The sequence below is a fragment of the Vigna umbellata genome, chromosome 1 (assembly GCF_029865625.1).
Source record: "Vigna umbellata cultivar VRB3 chromosome 1, Vumbellata_1.0, whole genome shotgun sequence".
NCBI lineage: Eukaryota > Viridiplantae > Streptophyta > Magnoliopsida > Fabales > Fabaceae > Vigna > Vigna umbellata.
Window position 1 is genome coordinate 79251511 of NC_142165.1, and position 24665 is coordinate 79276175.

Here is a 24665-nt window from a genome sequence, read left to right on the forward strand (position 1 = left end):
CAATAATAATAACAAGTATCTGAAATCTGAGTTACAGAACACTTTTTAAGTGACATCCTCATCTCATCTCGTGTTGTGTGTCTGTGAAAAACCAAAGTACCAAACAACTTAGGTTTGCTTGTCGTGTTTCTCGGGTTTCCTATCACGCCTCGAAAGGTATTTTGTTTCTCACTTTCTCAAATGGGTTTCTTCCACTGCCATAGATTTATATGTGTCTTTCTCTGGTTATTGTTTCCACATGCTGGTTCTTCAATAATGGAGGTCTCTGGTTATTTTTTAGGGAAGAATCATGATTTGTAATTCTGGTTGAAGGCTGTGAGAGCTATGGGAGGGGAGGTTGAACAATCATTCAGCATGGAGTTTCAGGTTATTCATCCATTTCTTGATTTTTAACGTCGATCTATTCTTTCTAATTCCAGTTACAATGTTCCAATCATTTTTTGCTTTCTTTAGTTTGAGTTGTGTGATTGGTTTTGTGTGACTTTTTCTTGTCTTGTGTTTAGAGGAGCAGTGGCTGCCACCAGCTCAGTAGGCCCCTTTCACATTTTAAAAAATAAATTAATTTAAATAATTTCGTAATGAATTTTTTAATTTTTTTATTTTATTTATCAATAAGATTATGTAACCACAGATATATTATTATATTTTATTTGCTTAGGTGTACACCTTTATCTCTCATCTATCATCATTTCATAATTTTACTTTTTTTTTTCTTGGATTTTATCATATTTCTTTTAAACTTTCTCACATTTTGTCGGTTTGATACATTTCTAACAAAATATCATGTCATAAAAGTTTGTAAAAAATAACCGAGGTTCGTTTTGTAAAAGATAGTGATTAAAAAATAAAGTTATTATTTTGAAAATATGTGTAAAAGAAACTTGGGTGGTGAAGAATACAACGATGATAGCTGATGGTAAAAATGTTTAATTAAATCAAGATCATTTGAGGAGTTTTATTGATTATTCCTTTAAAGTGTTAAAAATTACTTTATGTTTTATTTATATTCAAATAAAAGTAATATTCAAGTATTTAGAAATTAAATTTCACAACGAACATATGAATCATGATTTCTGGTAAAGACAGTAGTGATGAGATGGGACATTCAAGATTAATTAATTTTATTAGGATTTATTTTGTTTTATTCACAACTTATCCGATATAATTAAAATATGAATAACTTTTAACTTTGTTTATTTGATTTCTAATATTTAAAAATTTCAAAAGAAAATAAATTAAAAAGTAATAACAGTGTATTAATTTTGAAACAAAATTATGTTTTTGCAGGTATTTATTTTTAAATTAGTGAGTGATGACGACTTCTTTTTTTCTAGATTGAAGGTACTATAAATACTGGTGAAAGAAAGTAAGGACATAGTAGAAGTATTAATGTACATTAAAAATTTGAACTAACGATTATAAATCTTTTGTAATTGTTGACATTGTCAATTCTTTTTTTTCAAAATAGATTTTTATATTCAAATTGAAATGATTAGTTAACAATTTTTTATAACTTTGAAAATAGATTATATGGCATTATTTTATTGATTTATTTGAATTTATTTTCAGAAATAGAGCAATCACGAATCACGAGGCACTACATAGACGTTGCAAAAATGTTATTAAAAAAATTTGTTAAAAAGTATTGAATGAATGACCACCAGGAATTGAGATGTTGAGATAACTTGACTGTTAAATTGTAGTTAAAATTTATAGAATTAATAAGGTAAATGTAATTCAAAACATAAAATAAGTTCAAGGTCAAACACAACCCTACTCATCATGGTCAGTGATATAGTGAATGAAGACAATAATTTGCTAGAACAATGATCTTCTTCAGTTATCATTGCTTAGTCAAACATATAATGATCTTGATCTGAATTGCTTCTTTTGAATTTAGTTGAATAAAGAAGATTGAGTGGAGTTGGACAATGCAATGTTATTCCTTTTTTATGTTCCCTTTCTTTTACTATACTCATTTGTTCACAACTTTCTAATTTGCATGGATTTTGTTTAGTATTGATACTTTTTATGATTTGTGTCATTCGGAACACAGTCAATTCTCTGATTTATCATACCACACACAAAATGTTCACCTTCCATTTGACTATTCCTTGCAAAAAAGGATAAAAGTGTGAAAAGGGAATCCTATTTTTTGTGTGTTGACTGGATAGAATATTGTTAATATTAATTCTGCTGATATCTGCTGCTTTGATTCTTGCCAAAAATGCAGGTAGATTCTATACATTCTGGTTCAATCTCGTTTGGGAGATTTGAAAATGAACCTTTATCATGGGAAAGAAGGTCCTCTTTCTCTCGTAATAGGTACCTGGAGGAGGTTGAGAAATGTTCAAAACCTGGTTCAGTTATTCAGAAGAAAGCATATTTTGAAGCACATTTCAAGAAGAAAGGGATTTTTGGTATTATTCCATCCACAATTCACGATGGATTATCATATAGAGCAGCCGGTGAAAGTGATGGCTCTGAGGGAATTGGTAAACAAGAGGATTTTGAGTCTAATAATGACCACTACGTCCCATTTGACGAAATGTCCCAGAAGGAATTTGAGTTAGAAGAAGGTGACAATTATGTTGAAATGGATCCAAGATCCCAAGAAGATGTCATCCCAATTGAAGAAAACCATTATATTCAATTTCGTGGAATTCCTGATGGTTCAAATTATCATGGAGAATGTGATGTGAACGAATATGAAGAAGAAGAGACCATCGAAGAATATCCAATGCTTTCATTTTCAAGTCTCGAGATGGAATCTGTCATAAATAATTCTAATCATTTCGAAGATGCCAGTGAGAACAATAGTACTTTGAATGAAGCTCATCGATCTGAAAATGAAACAAGTAACATACTCTTAGCTAATGACGAGGCGGTTATGGAAGTGGAAAAGGATGATGATGTTACTGTAAATACTGGTGAATCATCAATAAGCACTGTGAATCCACCAGCACAGTGTGTTGAGGAAACAATTATGAATGATCTTGCAAAACCTTCTCCTGAGGTATGCATTTCCATGAGTTAAGTTCCTGTTTTTTGCCCATGCAAAGATCCAACATATAGAATGGCTTATAATGAAAGCACTATCAATGCAATGAATCAAGATTACGCATATTTATGACATGTGTATTTGTGCTTTAATTTTATATTTCTTTGAACCAAAGCTGATGGTTTCCCCGTACAGTTATTACATTGTTTATATTTTTCAATTATATTATTGTCTTGCTGGGTTGGCATAAGTGTGTTTAATTTATCCATAGGAAACAAAGCTCAAGACTCAACAGAATTCTGAAATGAACAATGTTGGAGTTCAGGGAAGCACGGTTACTTCAGCTAAGGATCCTGCTAGGCATCCGAGTAGAGAGAGTCAAAGGAGAACAAATATAGAAAAGAATTTACCAAAACTTACAACTCCAACTAGCAAAACTTCCAAAGAAGTAAGGACTTAATAACAATGTACTGAGGGATGAAAGAAGGATATTGTCTCTAAATTTTGCTTATACTTTTCAAATGATTACTCTTCTATATAAGTGGCTTGCTTGTGAATTGTTAAATACCGCTAATTTTAGGGCCTCTATTTGCAGGTTTCCAAAAGAGAAGAGAAACAAATTCGTGAAAGCAAAAGGTAATTTTTGTTTCTTAGTTTTAACTGTTATATTTTCACATTCACAGACTCAAATGTGTTTTGAATTTTTAATAATGAAAATGTATCAAAACTACGAAAGGGTGAAGAATCCCAACCTTCTGCTTTAAATTCCAAAGGAATTCAAGAAGCAAGGAGGTTTTATAAACCTATGTGAGATTAATCATTCGTTTTCTCTCATTTTGACTTGAGACAAGCAAAATCGTGTTTTGCAGGTTGAACCAAGCTTTTGATTCTATGAAGTCCAATGTTAAGCCTAAGGCTGCAACTTTTAACTTTAAATGTAGTGAGCGAGCAGAAAGGAGGAAAGAGGCAAGTAAAATGCTATTTTTTTTGGAATCATTTCTGTTTATGTTAACAAATGATATAGAATGCATGACATTTTATTTGCTGTCCTGATCCTGTCAACTCAGTTCTACATGAAGTTGGAAGAAAAATTGCATGCAAAGGAAGCAGAGATTACTCAGATGCAAGCAATATCACAGGTAATTTAGCCAATAATAGCTTCTACTTATATGAGATGGCAAGAATATCAGAATATCAAGCGACAAGCATTGTATGAATAAATGAGTCGATATTTTTACATCAATGGAACTTGGAACCATTTTTGAGAAATTGTTACATGAAGTTTAGTCATATGTGATATGTGTGGAATCTGTTGGATTCTAATTGAAGGGACTAATATGATTGTTACCAGTGAATTTTCTAATTGAAGTGTCCATTCAATTTACATCAATGGAACTTGGAATCATTATTTCATTCTTTTCCTAAATTTTATCAAATATTTCTTCAAGCATAGCCAAATGCAGAAAAGTGAAATAATATTGTGTGAAATGACATTTGTCTGAGAAATCTGGAAATCGCAGTCTTCAAGTATTGGATAAGAGTTGTGGCAAACAACAAAGAATGAGGAAACAAAACGTGTAGAAGGATTTTGCTATATCTTTTATCTAGTATCTGTAGTGTAGCTGGCTCCAGTTATTTGTATTTCTTGTGAAGCTTGAAGAAACTTACTACATTCAGGTGTTATTTTTGTAGGAAAAGACAGAAACTGACATTAAAAAACTCCGAAAGAGCCTCAACTTTAAAGCAACACCAATGCCTTCATTCTATCGGACAACTCTCTCTTCACAACCACATGGCAATAAGGTACATGTTTTTGGAGTTTTCGGTCTACTTTTGTTCGTGAATTAGTGTTTGCATACAATTTACTATTCGTTGCAAATTAGTTGTTCTGTTGTCTCAATCCAATATGCAACTTCATGGGACCTTCTTGGTCGTCACATATCTACTACCCTAGTTTTTGTTTAGAATTTCTTAATAGAAATGAAATCAAAGTGCTTTTTTCTTTCTCTGTTCGACTTCAACCATTTAATGTTTGCGAATTCTTCCTTTTCAAGTCTCACAACCAGGTTGTGTCAAATAACACCAGAAGTAAGAAAGAACAGAATAAACCAAAATGTTCAACGAGTGGATCAGATGCAACAGTTCCTCCGAAATCAAAGGTGGGAAACAATCTGGATACTGGTGAATCGATAACAGTAAGAGAACCACATGATATCTCGATCAAAGAGTGTGCCAAAAGTAAAGTATCTGAATCTAGTTTGATTTCTCCTGCTGCATCAACCAACCATAGACACGTTCCTAATTCTATGACAAGTAATCATGCTTCTGGAAAGAAAGAAGGAGCAAAGGTTTCTTCACAAAAACAGAAGGTATCAAATAGTTGTAAAGGAGCAAAACAACAAAACAACGAAAGAAATAAAAATGGTGAAACCACAAAACACAGAAATGATATAATGAGAAAAGGTGTGAAGAATGTTGGCTTCAGAAACATTTCCAGAAGTGGTAATCTTATTGTACATGTTTCCTATTAAAAAGTTTACCACTTACACTTTATAACTTGAGACATTTCAGGCTCCAGCATAAAACGAAAGCCGAATGATTACCACTTCATACGAATCAATTAAGGCATATTGCACATTGAGTTAGTAACATTTCTTGTGTTTTATTCATGGTATATTTGAGACAAGTTATAGAACAATATGGTCCATGTTACTACTTCTCTAAGTTTGGTAGAAGTAATGTATAAAATAAACATGGAAAGTTACCCAATAACTAGTAGTGGGCATGTTTTTACTGGATTTGGATCTTGTGGTCTTCTCTCCATGTTGAAGAGTGTTCATTTGTTAATTAGAATATAAATGGAATTACATTTATGGAAATTCTAATTTGTAATTAACTTATTTTTTTAGTTTATCATGATCTGCTGCTAGACTATAATACGTTTATCTTCCTTTAATACCATATTTGTATATGTAGTATCATTACAAAGTTCAGTCGACATAAATTTTATTCTATATTTGTTCGTATATTTTTCCTTTTATAATTCTTTTAATTTTTTTTTTAATTTTATCAACTTGTTTTTGTTAACCTTTTCAAAATTAATGAAGGTTGTGATTGTTATGAAATTTATTTATATGTAACGGTGTAATATTATATATATATATATATATATATATATATATATATATATATATATATATATATTATATTCTTTATAAATAATTTCTTTTAAATTTTTAAAAAATATTTTTTAACTTTCTCAAAATTAATTAATGTTTTGGTTGTAATGAAATTTTATGCATAATTCCGTAATATTTTATATAATTATTTTACTTTTATTCAAATATTATTTGGTATCTTGATTTAAAATTTATACAATTATAGCTTTTTTTTATAAATATTTGATATTGAATATGTTCTTTCATATTAAATATTGATAATATCGTGTGTTCTTTTTGTTATTTTTTGAAAAAAATAATTAATTGATATTGTAATCATAAGAAAATAAGTATAAGCAAAATGGGAATGAAAGAAAAATTTTATACTTGATAAATATAAAGATGATATGAATTTTTTATTTGAGATACAATTTGGATATTGAAACATGTCCTCGTCCTGTTGTAGTGTCATAGTCGCAAGTATCTCAAAAGATACTTGTAACAAGTAATGATGGGAAATAGTTACATTATATAAGAACAGTCGAGAACAGTGGATTCAGAAGCAACTTGACACATGACTTAGTTACATTTGCATTTACGATCATATTTCAAATATTGAGGAAGTTGACTCTATGGAAATAAAAATGTATAATATTGTATACACACTTCAAGGATTATGACTAGTAATGTAAATTCCAATTTTCATCTCGTTTAACTACTTTATGATGTATCACATTTTTAATATTATAAAACAGTTGATTCGAGTAAAACATATAAATTGTCGTTATAGTTATTCTCAAAATAACATATAATAGTAAGATCTATATATACACCTTTCTACACTACAAGAAGATATATTACATTGAGTCAAAAGTGTAATATAGACTGTACAAATAGAAAGGAAGCGAAGAAACGACTTACTCTAAGCTTCAGCTCTTCCACTCGTTAGCACCTGCTCACCAAAGATTCTCCCTAAGCTCACACATTTAAGGTGATCATTGCAAAAGAGAAAACAAGCACACACAGGAAAACATACAACACAAAAGCAAAAGCAAGGGTAAGCTGGTATAAATAACAAATATCATAAAATAACTAAGATTTTAACATAGATTATGAAAACCAAACTAAGTATACAAACATTCTAGAAACATAAAATACGCATAGGCTTGACTCATCCGGATATAGTATGAATGTCAAGTTATAGTGGTTTCTGCACCTGTAGTAGTAATATTGTTGGCTTAATCCAAGCTATCATACAAGGTTAGTCTATTTCAATTGTCTTTGACAAAAACAAGGCCCCTAGACAAGGACCTCCTTCTATTCTCACCACATGACCCATCACTCTCTAATTGAGCATGAATGATCATTAAAATGTAGGATGAACCCCAAACTTAACTCCGATTATTCATACTTACAACACTACCGGGCACCGCCATGTAACATCTCCACGAGGATCATGGAATTACGTCCCTCAATACCATTCACTTAATCCACAACATACTCATCATCAATGATCATATAAACATCACATACTCAAAGTATTTTAAGGATAAAAATTCATTTATAATAATCTAGAAATAATAAATGATGTAATCAATAGACGAGAACTTTTGAATATACTCAAGGTAAGGTATGTAATGAATATTTTGAGCTCATAAAGTCTAACACATTTGTAAAGATTTATAAGGATATATATATTTGAGCTCAACTTATCTCTAAACATGAACCGACAATTCACATACCTAAATTTGAATGTTAACTTAATTCTACACAAATTAGATTATTAAGTTGTATAATATTGGATGACAATATTACATTAACTTATAAATTTACTTTATTATATTAAATCAACTTGTCTCTTTGCTTTATTACATTAAATTAACTTCATTTATATTTTATTTCACAAAACTTGTCAAACTCTTTTTTATTGTCAAAGTGACCTTAATGAACTCTAAATCAGATCGATTGTCGAATAATTGACGAAATGGAGAAAACAAATACTGAAATAAGAAGACTTTGTGCCATTGTTCACCAATAATTTGCAACCATGGAATGTCAAAATAGTTACTAATAGCCATAACCAATGAAATTGTTGTACTTATTAAGGACAATGAACATTCAAGATGACAACTTATTCAAATGGTGCTTCAAATTTCTGTCTTCACACTCATCCCATACACAACGTTTAGTAAAAATGTCGACATAATATTGTTTGAATATGTTGTTTACATACCTAAACAAAGGAAATTCATCATGAATTATGATGATATAGTTGAAACTTATTATGTGTGTAAATTTTTTATGTCATATAATATTGTAATTTCACTTCATTATTTACTTGATCATGAATATTGAATTTCACGACAAAAACAAAAAAAAATATATCACTTATTAGTAAATTATATTCTTAAAACATTAAATTTTATTCATAATAATTTAACTTTACTTAAGCACAAATTTATTTTATTTTCAAAATTAATATTGATTTTTTTTCTCTTATAATAATTTTTAAAAATAAATATGTTATTAATAAGTATCATTTTTCTTTTATATTACTTCACTAATGACATTTTAGTAATATTTATTTCTCATTTATTAAAACATTTTTAGTAATATTTATTTCTCATTTATATTACGTCCCTCAATACCATTCACTTAATCCACAACATACTCATCATCAATGATCATATAAACATCACATACTCAAAGTATTTTAAGGATAAAAATTCATTTATAATAATCTAGAAATAATAAATGATGTAATCAATAGACGAGAACTTTTGAATATACTCAAGGTAAGGTATGTAATGAATATTTTGAGCTCATAAAGTCTAACACATTTGTAAAGATTTATAAGGATATATATATTTGAGCTCAACTTATCTCTAAACATGAACCGACAATTCACATACCTAAATTTGAATGTTAACTTAATTCTACACAAATTAGATTATTAAGTTGTATAATATTGGATGACAATATTACATTAACTTATAAATTTACTTTATTATATTAAATCAACTTGTCTCTTTGCTTTATTACATTAAATTAACTTCATTTATATTTTATTTCACAAAACTTGTCAAACTCTTTTTTATTGTCAAAGTGACCTTAATGAACTCTAAATCAGATCGATTGTCGAATAATTGACGAAATGGAGAAAACAAATACTGAAATAAGAAGACTTTGTGCCATTGTTCACCAATAATTTGCAACCATGGAATGTCAAAATAGTTACTAATAGCCATAACCAATGAAATTGTTGTACTTATTAAGGACAATGAACATTCAAGATGACAACTTATTCAAATGGTGCTTCAAATTTCTGTCTTCACACTCATCCCATACACAACGTTTAGTAAAAATGTCGACATAATATTGTTTGAATATGTTGTTTACATACCTAAACAAAGGAAATTCATCATGAATTATGATGATATAGTTGAAACTTATTATGTGTGTAAATTTTTTATGTCATATAATATTGTAATTTCACTTCATTATTTACTTGATCATGAATATTGAATTTCACGACAAAAACAAAAAAAAATATATCACTTATTAGTAAATTATATTCTTAAAACATTAAATTTTATTCATAATAATTTAACTTTACTTAAGCACAAATTTATTTTATTTTCAAAATTAATATTGATTTTTTTTCTCTTATAATAATTTTTAAAAATAAATATGTTATTAATAAGTATCATTTTTCTTTTATATTACTTCACTAATGACATTTTAGTAATATTTATTTCTCATTTATTAAAACATTTTTAGTAATATTTATTTCTCATTTATATTACGTCCCTCAATACCATTCACTTAATCCACAACATACTCATCATCAATGATCATATAAACATCACATACTCAAAGTATTTTAAGGATAAAAATTCATTTATAATAATCTAGAAATAATAAATGATGTAATCAATAGACGAGAACTTTTGAATATACTCAAGGTAAGGTATGTAATGAATATTTTGAGCTCATAAAGTCTAACACATTTGTAAAGATTTATAAGGATATATATATTTGAGCTCAACTTATCTCTAAACATGAACCGACAATTCACATACCTAAATTTGAATGTTAACTTAATTCTACACAAATTAGATTATTAAGTTGTATAATATTGGATGACAATATTACATTAACTTATAAATTTACTTTATTATATTAAATCAACTTGTCTCTTTGCTTTATTACATTAAATTAACTTCATTTATATTTTATTTCACAAAACTTGTCAAACTCTTTTTTATTGTCAAAGTGACCTTAATGAACTCTAAATCAGATCGATTGTCGAATAATTGACGAAATGGAGAAAACAAATACTGAAATAAGAAGACTTTGTGCCATTGTTCACCAATAATTTGCAACCATGGAATGTCAAAATAGTTACTAATAGCCATAACCAATGAAATTGTTGTACTTATTAAGGACAATGAACATTCAAGATGACAACTTATTCAAATGGTGCTTCAAATTTCTGTCTTCACACTCATCCCATACACAACGTTTAGTAAAAATGTCGACATAATATTGTTTGAATATGTTGTTTACATACCTAAACAAAGGAAATTCATCATGAATTATGATGATATAGTTGAAACTTATTATGTGTGTAAATTTTTTATGTCATATAATATTGTAATTTCACTTCATTATTTACTTGATCATGAATATTGAATTTCACGACAAAAACAAAAAAAAATATATCACTTATTAGTAAATTATATTCTTAAAACATTAAATTTTATTCATAATAATTTAACTTTACTTAAGCACAAATTTATTTTATTTTCAAAATTAATATTGATTTTTTTTCTCTTATAATAATTTTTAAAAATAAATATGTTATTAATAAGTATCATTTTTCTTTTATATTACTTCACTAATGACATTTTAGTAATATTTATTTCTCATTTATTAAAACATTTTTAGTAATATTTATTTCTCATTTATATTACGTCCCTCAATACCATTCACTTAATCCACAACATACTCATCATCAATGATCATATAAACATCACATACTCAAAGTATTTTAAGGATAAAAATTCATTTATAATAATCTAGAAATAATAAATGATGTAATCAATAGACGAGAACTTTTGAATATACTCAAGGTAAGGTATGTAATGAATATTTTGAGCTCATAAAGTCTAACACATTTGTAAAGATTTATAAGGATATATATATTTGAGCTCAACTTATCTCTAAACATGAACCGACAATTCACATACCTAAATTTGAATGTTAACTTAATTCTACACAAATTAGATTATTAAGTTGTATAATATTGGATGACAATATTACATTAACTTATAAATTTACTTTATTATATTAAATCAACTTGTCTCTTTGCTTTATTACATTAAATTAACTTCATTTATATTTTATTTCACAAAACTTGTCAAACTCTTTTTTATTGTCAAAGTGACCTTAATGAACTCTAAATCAGATCGATTGTCGAATAATTGACGAAATGGAGAAAACAAATACTGAAATAAGAAGACTTTGTGCCATTGTTCACCAATAATTTGCAACCATGGAATGTCAAAATAGTTACTAATAGCCATAACCAATGAAATTGTTGTACTTATTAAGGACAATGAACATTCAAGATGACAACTTATTCAAATGGTGCTTCAAATTTCTGTCTTCACACTCATCCCATACACAACGTTTAGTAAAAATGTCGACATAATATTGTTTGAATATGTTGTTTACATACCTAAACAAAGGAAATTCATCATGAATTATGATGATATAGTTGAAACTTATTATGTGTGTAAATTTTTTATGTCATATAATATTGTAATTTCACTTCATTATTTACTTGATCATGAATATTGAATTTCACGACAAAAACAAAAAAAAATATATCACTTATTAGTAAATTATATTCTTAAAACATTAAATTTTATTCATAATAATTTAACTTTACTTAAGCACAAATTTATTTTATTTTCAAAATTAATATTGATTTTTTTTCTCTTATAATAATTTTTAAAAATAAATATGTTATTAATAAGTATCATTTTTCTTTTATATTACTTCACTAATGACATTTTAGTAATATTTATTTCTCATTTATTAAAACATTTTTAGTAATATTTATTTCTCATTTATATTACGTCCCTCAATACCATTCACTTAATCCACAACATACTCATCATCAATGATCATATAAACATCACATACTCAAAGTATTTTAAGGATAAAAATTCATTTATAATAATCTAGAAATAATAAATGATGTAATCAATAGACGAGAACTTTTGAATATACTCAAGGTAAGGTATGTAATGAATATTTTGAGCTCATAAAGTCTAACACATTTGTAAAGATTTATAAGGATATATATATTTGAGCTCAACTTATCTCTAAACATGAACCGACAATTCACATACCTAAATTTGAATGTTAACTTAATTCTACACAAATTAGATTATTAAGTTGTATAATATTGGATGACAATATTACATTAACTTATAAATTTACTTTATTATATTAAATCAACTTGTCTCTTTGCTTTATTACATTAAATTAACTTCATTTATATTTTATTTCACAAAACTTGTCAAACTCTTTTTTATTGTCAAAGTGACCTTAATGAACTCTAAATCAGATCGATTGTCGAATAATTGACGAAATGGAGAAAACAAATACTGAAATAAGAAGACTTTGTGCCATTGTTCACCAATAATTTGCAACCATGGAATGTCAAAATAGTTACTAATAGCCATAACCAATGAAATTGTTGTACTTATTAAGGACAATGAACATTCAAGATGACAACTTATTCAAATGGTGCTTCAAATTTCTGTCTTCACACTCATCCCATACACAACGTTTAGTAAAAATGTCGACATAATATTGTTTGAATATGTTGTTTACATACCTAAACAAAGGAAATTCATCATGAATTATGATGATATAGTTGAAACTTATTATGTGTGTAAATTTTTTATGTCATATAATATTGTAATTTCACTTCATTATTTACTTGATCATGAATATTGAATTTCACGACAAAAACAAAAAAAAATATATCACTTATTAGTAAATTATATTCTTAAAACATTAAATTTTATTCATAATAATTTAACTTTACTTAAGCACAAATTTATTTTATTTTCAAAATTAATATTGATTTTTTTTCTCTTATAATAATTTTTAAAAATAAATATGTTATTAATAAGTATCATTTTTCTTTTATATTACTTCACTAATGACATTTTAGTAATATTTATTTCTCATTTATTAAAACATTTTTAGTAATATTTATTTCTCATTTATATTACGTCCCTCAATACCATTCACTTAATCCACAACATACTCATCATCAATGATCATATAAACATCACATACTCAAAGTATTTTAAGGATAAAAATTCATTTATAATAATCTAGAAATAATAAATGATGTAATCAATAGACGAGAACTTTTGAATATACTCAAGGTAAGGTATGTAATGAATATTTTGAGCTCATAAAGTCTAACACATTTGTAAAGATTTATAAGGATATATATATTTGAGCTCAACTTATCTCTAAACATGAACCGACAATTCACATACCTAAATTTGAATGTTAACTTAATTCTACACAAATTAGATTATTAAGTTGTATAATATTGGATGACAATATTACATTAACTTATAAATTTACTTTATTATATTAAATCAACTTGTCTCTTTGCTTTATTACATTAAATTAACTTCATTTATATTTTATTTCACAAAACTTGTCAAACTCTTTTTTATTGTCAAAGTGACCTTAATGAACTCTAAATCAGATCGATTGTCGAATAATTGACGAAATGGAGAAAACAAATACTGAAATAAGAAGACTTTGTGCCATTGTTCACCAATAATTTGCAACCATGGAATGTCAAAATAGTTACTAATAGCCATAACCAATGAAATTGTTGTACTTATTAAGGACAATGAACATTCAAGATGACAACTTATTCAAATGGTGCTTCAAATTTCTGTCTTCACACTCATCCCATACACAACGTTTAGTAAAAATGTCGACATAATATTGTTTGAATATGTTGTTTACATACCTAAACAAAGGAAATTCATCATGAATTATGATGATATAGTTGAAACTTATTATGTGTGTAAATTTTTTATGTCATATAATATTGTAATTTCACTTCATTATTTACTTGATCATGAATATTGAATTTCACGACAAAAACAAAAAAAAATATATCACTTATTAGTAAATTATATTCTTAAAACATTAAATTTTATTCATAATAATTTAACTTTACTTAAGCACAAATTTATTTTATTTTCAAAATTAATATTGATTTTTTTTCTCTTATAATAATTTTTAAAAATAAATATGTTATTAATAAGTATCATTTTTCTTTTATATTACTTCACTAATGACATTTTAGTAATATTTATTTCTCATTTATTAAAACATCATTTTTATTTATCACATAAATCAAATCTTACATAATTTTTACTTTTAAATTCATCTTCAAATAAAAAAATAACACTCAATTTACTCTCAAATTCCTTTTTTTTTCTCAAATCTTTCGCTCTAAGTGAACAAATGTCGAATACATTCTTGAACAATTGTTTCTGCAGTTATTCTGAAAAAACAAAGCTAAGGTAGAGTTTAAAAAAAAAACATGTAATGGTGTTAATTTATAAAAAACTACAGGTTGCCCTGCATAAAATCAAAGATTTTACCTCAGTCTCAGCTACTAATGATACTGACTACTAAGCCGTGCAGAGGCAACACACTTGTTGTCCTCGCTACTGTAAAATAGATACAGATATATTCTTTTTCTGATTTGGGCAGAGAGCAAATGGTAACTTTTCTCACAGACCCTTTCATTCCTAGAAACCTCTCCCCTCTCCATTAAATACACTCTTCACCAGGTACACTCACCCTCCCCAACGATTTCTCTTATTCCCTAATTTCTCTTATTCCCTAATTTTTCTTATACTCATTTTTCTACAAATTTAGGGATTTGCATTCAGTCTAATCAATATTTTATTCATCAAGTACAATTTGAGAACCTAAAAAAGAAATTATCTTTGGAGTGAATAAAAAACAATTATAGATTTGCCGTTTAACCCGAATGAAATAAAAGCTGTTTGTGTGTTCATGGAATTGAGATTCGTCATCCCAATTCGGCAAGTTCAATTCTTTCCAATAAGAAGTAACTTATTTTTCGGGTTTGGTGCTGAAATATGCACACTATTTGTTTGATAAAAGTTCTACACCGAACAAAATACACACATGACGATTATTTTCTTTGCAGGTTCTGAATGACAATCCAACTGCCACATTTTTAATTCGTACTAGTGAATAATGTACTGCACCTTTTCATTTCCCTGTGTTTATTTTATTCCGGTGGGAAGAATTTGTTGCAACTACAGAAGAGTCACTTTAGCAGCACATTCGAAAAGAAGAAGACCACCACCAAAGGATAATCGGTATCGACCATATCCTAAGCAACCTCCAGATTTTGGTGTTAATTTGTTCTTGAAGAAGCCTAGCACCACCTCTAAACCAACTGAGGATGATTTTGATATCAATGAAGAGAATGACGAAGAGGAGGATGAAAATATTGGTGTTGTTTGGGAATCAGATGAGCTTGAAGCCATCTCATCACTTTTCCAAGGTAGAATTCCGCAAAAGCCTGGAAAATTACATCGAGAAAGGCCTCTTCCTCTCCCAGCTCCCTACAAGCTCCGACCTTTGGGGCTACCCAAACCAAAAACACAAGTAAAATTGACAGCTCCAACTGTAGTTTCTTCACGGGCTTCTATGGCTAAGAAAGTGTACAAAAGCCCAAGTTTCCTAGTTGGACTGGCAAGAGAAATGAGTAGACTTGGTCCAGCTGAAGATGTATCTAAAGTTCTTGGGAAGTGGGTGCAGTTCCTGAGAAAAGGGTCGTTGTCATTGACAATAAGGGAATTAGGTCATATGGGATTCCCTGAGAGAGCTCTGCAGACATTCTTATGGGCACAAAATCAACCACACCTCTTCCCGGATGATTGGATTCTGGCCTCAACTGTTGAGGTCTTGGCTAGGAACCATGAGTTAAGAATTCCGTTCAACATTGACCAGTATACTGGTCTGGCAAGTCGTGCGGTATTGGAGGCAATGATCAAGGGTTTTATAAAGGGTGGGAACCTTAGACTTGCATGGAAGGTTCTAATAGTTGCCAGAAGGGATAAAAGAATGTTGGATTCTAGCATTTATGCTAAGTTAATATTAGAACTTGGAAAGAACCCTGACAGACACAGGCATGTGTTGCCCTTGTTGGATGAACTTGGAGAACGAGAAGAATTGAATTTAAGCCAGCAAGATTGTACTGCTATAATGAAAGTATGTGTTAAGATGGGGAAATTTGAAGTAGTTGAGAGCCTGTTTAGTTGGTTTAAGCAGTCTAGCTATCAACCAAGCATAGTTATGTTCACTTCTGTTATTCACAGTCGTTACACAGAGAAGAAATACAGAGAGGCATTGGCTGTAGTTTGGGAGATGGAGTCTTCTAATTGCCTTTTTAACCTTCCTGCTTATCGTGCAGTAATAAAACTGTTTGTTGCTCTGAATGATCTATCTAGGGCCATGAGATATTTTTCAAAACTTAAAGAGGCTGGATTTTCTCCCACTTTTGGCTTATACAAGGACATGCTTCAAATTTACATGGCCTCTGGGAGGACTGCGAAGTGCATAGAGATCCGCAAGGAGGCTGAGATAGCTGGTTTCAATCTAGATAAATATCTGGTGATAAATTAAAATTTGTAGACTTGAAGATCCTGGAAGCATTGTCATTGTTTTACAAAATTGTAAATCCCTCTGTCTAATATAATCTCGCTGTAAATTTTCCCAGTTTCAATACAAGTTGTTCCTCCAATTCTTTCCCAATCCAATTTACTCTTCATGCATTCTTTACTGTTCTTATATGATTTCAAGTTGTTTTTGTTTTGGATTTTAGTTCTTGCACATCTTTACGTTCTGTTTTCTTCTTGCTTGATGAAATTGATTTTACAACTCTTGATCATAATTAGATTTTGACTGACTCCTGAAATCTTGTGAGATTTCCATTTCGGGATTTTGACTGACTCTTGAAATTCTCCTTCAAAGAATTTCTTGCCTTTATTGATGTTTCACAAACTATCTTTCTTAGCATCCATACCCGTTTTTCCCTCTTTCTTTCCTTTCATGATAGATTTCTCACTTCCTTTTGAGTCCCTTTCTTGATTTTGGTATTCCTGTATCATTTCTTTCAATTCTTGGAAACTTTTCCTTAATTTGACTATGGCTCTACCCCGTTTTATGGTCAATCTTTCCAAGGCACCGACTCTCCCTTCCATGCTTACAACCCATCTTGATTTGGCAAGTAGAACCAATTTGTTAGGAATCCAGAATTGAAAAGAGAAAGAAGAATAGTATTCTTTATTGTATAAACTGAAAATAACACAAATCCATAATGCTGTCATTGATAGATTTAGTTGTGATTCATGATCCTGTGCAATAGCATCCATGTTTAGCATACAGCTTTCATATTCTAGCATCGTTTGGTACTTTTTCAATTTAACACATTGCATTTTGTAGAGCATGGTTACAACACCACGAAGGTTACTGCCACCCTTAGGATCAAGAAGTGACTTAGATTATGTGTATTTCTTACATGATTAAATGTCATCCTTCATCACATCTCATTATTCTAGATGTGTAGGAACCATTGCATATGCAGTTTATCTCTGTTAGAGATATTATCTATATTTTATATTTATCTTTTATCTTTAGTTAGTGTTATTATTTTTTATTTGTATTTTGAGCTTAACCATTTTTTTTCTAGTATAAATAGAGAATCCTATGAGATTAATCTCATACATAGTTTTCACTAAATTTAACATGGTATTGTCAAGTTATTTTGAGGAAAAACAAATTTTTGTTGCCTCTATCACGACACCTGTTGTTGCCCGCGGCAGTGCCATCTACTGCTGCCGGTGGCATCATCGTCTACTGCTGCTACTACTGGAGTTCCAGTTTCAACTGACGATCACAGTTTTGATCGTTTCGGCCAAGCGACCATTGTGTTGTCAAGACGCTTTCATCGGAGCTCCTATGTGCGCTCAACGCCTTTTGAAGTTGTGGATTTGCTCCCTTTTCCGTTGTGCATGGTAGCACATCTCGCAGTGATTTAGAGCGTTGAGGTCGCTCTTTTTCCTCTTTCAAATTTGTTGTGCATGGTCGCGCGTCTCAGCCAATTTAGAGCGTCGAGGTCGTTATTTTTCCTCTTTTAGGTTCGTTGTGCATTGTTGCACGTCCCATCTCCTATCAGGCAACTATTTAGAGCATTGAGGTTGCTCTTTTTTCCTTTTTCAGGTGTCTTGGTTGGAGTATCTTAGATTTTTAAGGTTTCTCTCTCCTGTTCATCAATGACTTCTTATGTTGTTGTCCCTTTTGACCTCCCTTCTATCACCATTGTGTTTGATCTGTCCATATATGCTTTTTCTCCCGTGGCAAAGATGATTTTTGTTAGTTTATTTATAGCCGTGGTGACTCTTCAACAATGACCTCTTTATTCACTGGAGGTCAACAATACATTCCTCAATGGTGATTTGTAAGAAAAGATTTACATGGAAAAACCTCTCAGATTTGTTGCTCAGAGGGAGTCTTCTGGGTTGGTATTTTGTCTTCAATGTCGTTTTTGCTAATCATTAGCAATTTGGTGTCACTTAAGTATAAAAAACAGATATTTTTACTAAGTCTTTAATTATATTAGTAACAAGTTTGGTTAATAGGATTTGTATGCACCAGCTTGAGAGGGAGTGTTGGATATACTATCTTTATTTTATATTTATCTTTTATCTTTAGTCCGTTTGTTATTATTTCTTATTTGTGTTTTGGGCTTAGTACATATTTCTTCTATTATAAATAAAGGATCCTATGTGTATATTCAACACAAGAGAGATTAATCTCATACATAATTTTCACTATATTCAACTATCTCCATTCATAGTATTTTCTTTTCATTCTGCATTGGATAGCATTTTGGACAGAATTTATGTTGAATCTTCATATCTGCATCAGGTTTTGTAAATCTGTAAAATTCAGGTTTCAGTTGTAGGTTTTTAGCCATGCATGCATTCATTGCTTTTAGCTTGTATTATTCATTCATAAATATCACTTTAAACTTGTTCCAATTACTGCATGTATATTTTCTGCATTAGCATTATAAGAAAGCAGATTTGGTCTTAAACATGTGTACATATGCTGTCAAATCTGCTAGTTTTAGGTTCACATGCATGATTTCAGTTTTTGCATTCCATTTAGCATTATAACTGCATATTACTCATTATTAGGATAAATTAGACTTGTTACATGCATTACTTCATAAAATTCTGCCACGGGATGTTGTGTTTTCTTGGAGGAAATATTATTTTTTGGAAAAGTAAGAGTGAAACAACTCCTAGAGTTTAAATTCTTTGAAATTCAGACAATGAAGGTATTGTGATAACCAAGTTACTCTCCACATTACGTCGAATGTAATATTCCATAAGAGAACTAAACACATAAATTGATTATTGATTGTCATTTTATTTAGAAAAATTTATTGTAAAAAAAAATTTGTATTGAGTTTATCGGATCAAATGACCAACTTACAAATATATTGACTAAGTCCTTAAAAAAACCTCATATTGGTATATATAATTTATATGCTGTAGTTTGATAGGGAGTACTAGGATAAGTATTAAAATCTAGAGAGAAAGTAGTTGTGTTGGGAACTACTTTCTGCTGTGCCTGTGATTTATTTCTAGTTCTGTACTTAGGAGTCTAATGCAATCTTTAGATCTTTTATTTTCTCATTGTATTATATTTCTATCGTTATAAATAGAAGATCATAAAAGGGGTCTTTCAACCTCTTTAAAATTTATTTTTCTCTCTTTTTTGAATCTTAAGTCTTCCAATCATGAGATCCGAGCCTTCTGATGTTATCCAGCAAAGCTGCACAAGGATGAGCGGGATCAGCATTCAATACCTCATGAGCACTGGACATTTTTATCTAACGAAATAGGTTTAGAATTTAAAATTGGACATTATTATCTCCAAGTGATCAATTCTTCCTGATAAGTTTATTATTGCAGAGAATATTTGAAGTGAATATCACCTCTCTCTACCTCCCCAAATTTGTTGTGTGCTTTCCCACGTATTTTCTTTTGAGTCCATGCCTCCTCCGACCAAGATTACAGTTTCAACATCAATGGAGAGTTACATGATTAATGTTTTATGTGTATGAATTTTATTTGCTGTCCTGATCCTGTTAACTGTTATTTTTTGAATCATTTCTGTTTATTACGAATTTTTATTTGTTGTCCTGATCCTGTCAACTGAGTTCTACATGATGTCGGAAGAAAAATTGCATGCATTAGAAGAAGAGATTAATCAAATTCAAGCAATATCTCAGGTAAGTTAGATAATAGCTTCTGATAGCAAGAACTCTTTACATCAATAGATGAGTTGACATTTTTACATCAATGGAACTCGGAACCAAGTCACATAGTTTTCCAATGAATTTTGTTTCTGCTTCTATGTCTATGGTACAGGAGAAGCAAAAGACACACTGATATGGTTGACTAGGACGAGATCTGATGGTTGTGTCCAAAATAGTTAAGTTGTAGTTCATATATCAATGTCATGTGCCACTTAATCTCATTGAGAAATTGTTAAATGAAGTTTTATTCATGTGATATGTGTGGAAACTGCTGGATTCTAATTGAAGGTGCTAATATGATTATTACCAATGAATCTGCTAATTGTTTTTTTAAAATATTTAAAATTGACTATTATTTTTATTTCTTTTTCATTTCAATCTGTATCATTAATTCATTATTTTCCTAAATTTATCAAATATTTTCTCCAACCATTGCCAAATACTGAAAAGTAAAGTAATATTGCATGAAATGACATTAGTCTGAGAAATCTGGAAATCGCCGTTTCCATGTATTGGATGAAAGGTGTGGCAAACAGTACAGAATGAGGAAACTAAATGTGTAGAAGGATTTTGTTATACTTTTTAGCTAGTTTGTAGTGTAGCTGGGTCCAGCTATTTGCATAATTAAATTTTATTTAAATGAGAAAATTAAAATTTAATAAATTTTAATCATTTTATCCAAGCAATATTTAAAAGATAAAATAATTTTATATTACTTCAATTGAAATTTAACTTATTTTATCTTCCAAAATTTTTGGAAGTTATATTTATCAGAATGAGTTAATTCATTCATTGTTCAAACCCTTGCTACTACCAGGTAATACACTTTATTTAGCATAATTTTGTTCACAAAAGAAACAACTTTATAATGGTGTCCTAGTCGTTATAGGTCGAATTTAAGAAACAAAATAAATAATAGAAAAATTCATAACACGAGTTGTTATAGAAACAAAAAAAAAACATCAACAGCGAACTAGGCTAAGCAGAACATCATAAACCAAATTATTTAATAAACTAAGCAAAGACTAGAACACAGGATCTGATAGAAAGCAAAATAACATAGGTGCCAATTTCAATTGGATATATAGTTACAACTGAGAAAATAATCACTTTTGGGGGGCTGAATACATTTCAAGACCCATAACTCTCCATCCACCAATGAATTTTAGTTAAGTTTTAGCCCTGATTAGAAACAAAATTGTTTTACATAAAGAGCAAAAATAAAGGGCCCCTACAAAAAACCAGCAAGTCCCTTATGCTAAATTAAATTGGTCCTGCTGTCTTAAGTATCTATGTCCTGCATCTGTAAAAATCCAGCATTTCTTCCTCCACAGGATGGGTATTGCCTGCTATGACAAGGCAATGTAAAGGTGCTCCAAAATCAATTAACTGCAACTGCTTCATTGTTCCAGCTACTATTATCTGATCTTCACTACCAAGCCGTGCAAGCCCAACACACTCGGTATCCTCAGTATAGGCTACAAGGCAAACAGGGGAAGGACACTATAAACTAGATGCATATATTTCTTGTGACAAATATATATAAAGTATAAGCGCTTACCACAGTGAAGATTGGATCCTGATGAGAAAATACTAGGGCATACATTTAAGAACCACAAATAAAGACATGGGGCAGAGAAACAAGGACCATAATTACATAAGTGACTGATCTTTAACAACACCTCAAATATCTTTGAAAACAAAGCAATTTGACATGTAAAAAATCTAGAACTGGTGATCATAATATACAGTCAACAGACAAATTAGGATACAGCCAATGATTTGGTAAAAGCAAGGAATTGATAAATTCTCCAGATAAGAAATGTACTATTTCACCTTAACAAATACGCAGCCAAGAGAGCAGATTACAAAAGCATGGAAACTTATGAATGTCTGTGGGAATGGGAATGGATTCAAACATTCAAGAAGTCATAAGGTATCCAGCCCAAATTTCAAAGGTCTAAAAACATTTGAAATTAATGCAATCAAGAAGCAAACAATTTACAGTTGAAATTTATCAAAACTACTGTGGTGTTAATGCTTAGGAACTCACCAGATTCTTCACGATCTTGCATAATCTCCAAAAGCTGCTCAATGGCTGTGTTTATCGTCATATATCTGGGTGGTTCATAAGCTTTTTTTCCTCTGAAATGACCACAATAAAAAGGATACATGAAACATACAAAGAAAAGCCTCAAACTAAACAATTCAATGAATGTCATAATACTACCAGAACATTACAATGACTGACAGAACTTCAGCAACACCTACACGAGAAACAGGAGAAAGAGAAAAAAAATACTATTTTGAAAATCAACCTGCACAAAGATTCTAGTGTGGGCTCCTTCACGCGAATATCTGTAACCATACCAAATTGGAAATTATATTAGCTCTCTCAATACGCAAAAAGGAAGAACCTTTAGCACACTAGTCAAAGAAGAAAGTTTTCCTCTAATGTCCTTAACTTCAGATGGTACAATCTTTTGAACATGTTATTGAATAAAATAACAAACTCTTATGCTAACTATCTTTTAGTTATTTACGCCACACTCTAGGCTTTAACATTACATTCCAAGAAGCAGAAGATAACAAGTTCAATAAAAAGGTTTTGAGTTCACTAATCAGCAATGAAGGAAAAAGCACACACAACATATATCACACTGTTTCATATAGTACCTACTGAATCAGACTATAATGAATTACAAGTACAAGAGAGACATCAGGTTCGTTATATCTACAGAACAATTTCCTTCACCGAAAAATTAATACAAGAAAACATAAATAAAACAAATTAAGTTTTTACATAAACTAAAATTAGCTCACATATATTAAAAATTAACTTATTAGGAAGCTAGCAGGAGCAAGTTTCAAACATAGTTTAATTTTTCTTCTTATTTTCTTCTCTCACAAGCTACAAAGAAGATTATCCAAGCAAATTTTAAAGCACAGATAACAGATAGTAACCTAACAAGCAAAGAGTGTGCAGTCCCATGAGTCGGTTTCTCTGAATCTTTTCATAGAAGCTATCAGGTCTCCATGTCTCAGTAAAGAAAGGTATAGAAACAGTCTCCCCATATCGGTAAAGCTGCAGACCACAAATTCCAATAGCATTCATCACAGATGCATTGTGCACTATTTTGACATCAATTCCCATATTCTTGGCTCGAACAACAAGATCACTGTGAGTGGTAGCCCTGGGAAAAACAACAATAAATAAACCGTGAATAATTTGATGGAAGAAAATGTTGCACTGAGAAGAAAGCAATAGCATACCCAAAAGGGTCCCCAACGACGAGAAAAGCAACGTGGTCATGGTGAGCTTGGGCAAGAATTTCATGGGCCTTTTCTTCTACCATTTCTCTGTCGGCAAGAATAATGGGTTTACCGTATAATTTTTCCTAAGAAGATGAAAAGAGTGAAAATTGAAGTGAAAATTGAAGAGGGAAAGAGTAATGGGAAAGGAAAGGAATGAGAGATAAAAGACGGTACCAAGTTGGAGATGCCATTGGTGGAGAGACCAAAGGAGAGGAGGGAAGTGTAAGCTTCCATATAAACCTTGTGGCACTTTTTCACAGCTTCCAACCCCTTCAAAGTGATATCTTGTTCATCACCCAATCCCAAACCAATTATGTATAACATTTTTGTTCTCCAAGCTTTGATCTTTGCTCTTGAAATCAGAAAAAACCACTTACTTCACAACGAGAGATGAGTCTGAGAGAAAGAAAAGAGTGCGGTCGTGTTGCAGGGGTCACTCCTAGGTTTTCTCACTCCAAGGGGAAGAGGGAAACTGCAGTCTCTTTAATTCTTACACTTTCTATTAACAAAAAAAAAAAAGTCTTAAAAAATACCTAATTCAGATATGTATGTTTTTGAAATGGATCAAAATAATTAAGTTATTTCGAAAATTAATTATATATACAATATGCATAATTTATTACTCAGTTTTACTGAAAAAAAAATTGTTTCTTAAAATTAATTTAAATAAGCTTCATTAAAATATATAGATGGT

At 30.0% G+C, this 24665-nt stretch overlaps 3 protein-coding genes across 3 annotated transcripts; 2 read left to right on the plus strand and 1 right to left on the minus strand.

Moving 5' to 3' along the window:
* On the plus strand, window positions 1–5912 carry LOC124841470 (protein WVD2-like 7). The gene is made up of 9 exons (XM_047317749.2): window positions 1–156; window positions 281–366; window positions 2234–3016; window positions 3273–3449; window positions 3597–3637; window positions 3871–3967; window positions 4069–4140; window positions 4694–4804; window positions 5056–5912. Exons 2-9 carry the CDS (start codon window positions 325–327, stop codon window positions 5530–5532), a joined length of 1800 nt encoding a protein of 599 aa, XP_047173705.1. The 5' UTR covers window positions 1–156; window positions 281–324; the 3' UTR covers window positions 5533–5912.
* A 9007-nt stretch (window positions 5913–14919) lies between these two features.
* On the plus strand, window positions 14920–17079 carry LOC148206508 (pentatricopeptide repeat-containing protein At2g01860-like). The gene is made up of 2 exons (XM_088104332.1): window positions 14920–15077; window positions 15464–17079. Exon 2 carries the CDS (start codon window positions 15514–15516, stop codon window positions 16948–16950), a length of 1437 nt encoding a protein of 478 aa, XP_087960458.1. The 5' UTR covers window positions 14920–15077; window positions 15464–15513; the 3' UTR covers window positions 16951–17079.
* Window positions 17080–21696: 4617 nt separating this feature from the next.
* On the minus strand, window positions 21697–24455 carry LOC148206509 (putative diphthine methyl ester synthase). Its single transcript, XM_088104333.1, has 6 exons — window positions 24146–24455; window positions 23930–24054; window positions 23621–23850; window positions 22975–23014; window positions 22710–22801; window positions 21697–22134 (listed from the first exon to the last, which is right to left on the minus strand). The coding sequence occupies exons 1-6, from the start codon at window positions 24293–24295 to the stop codon at window positions 21947–21949; spliced, it is 825 nt and encodes a 274-aa protein (XP_087960459.1). The 5' UTR covers window positions 24296–24455; the 3' UTR covers window positions 21697–21946.
* Window positions 24456–24665: the final 210 nt, after the last annotated feature.

Bases quoted from the DNA above. Each gene is read 5' to 3' on its own strand.
- LOC124841470 (XM_047317749.2), top strand. From the start codon at position 325: ATGGGAGGGGAGGTTGAACAATCATTCAGCATGGAGTTTCAG. The intron at 3,450-3,596 runs GTAAGGACTTAA...CTCTATTTGCAG, and splicing joins CTAGCAAAACTTCCAAAGAA to GTTTCCAAAAGAGAAGAGAA. The intron at 4,141-4,693 runs GTAATTTAGCCA...TTATTTTTGTAG, and splicing joins AGATGCAAGCAATATCACAG to GAAAAGACAGAAACTGACAT.
- LOC148206508 (XM_088104332.1), top strand. From the start codon at position 15,514: ATGTACTGCACCTTTTCATTTCCCTGTGTTTATTTTATTCCGGTGGGA.
- LOC148206509 (XM_088104333.1), bottom strand. From the start codon at position 24,295: ATGTTATACATAATTGGTTTGGGATTGGGTGATGAACAAGATATCACT. The intron at 23,851-23,929 runs GTATGCTATTGC...TGTTTTTCCCAG, and splicing joins GTCGTTGGGGACCCTTTTGG to GGCTACCACTCACAGTGATC. The intron at 22,802-22,974 runs GTTGATTTTCAA...TGGTCATTTCAG, and splicing joins ACACTAGAATCTTTGTGCAG to AGGAAAAAAAGCTTATGAAC.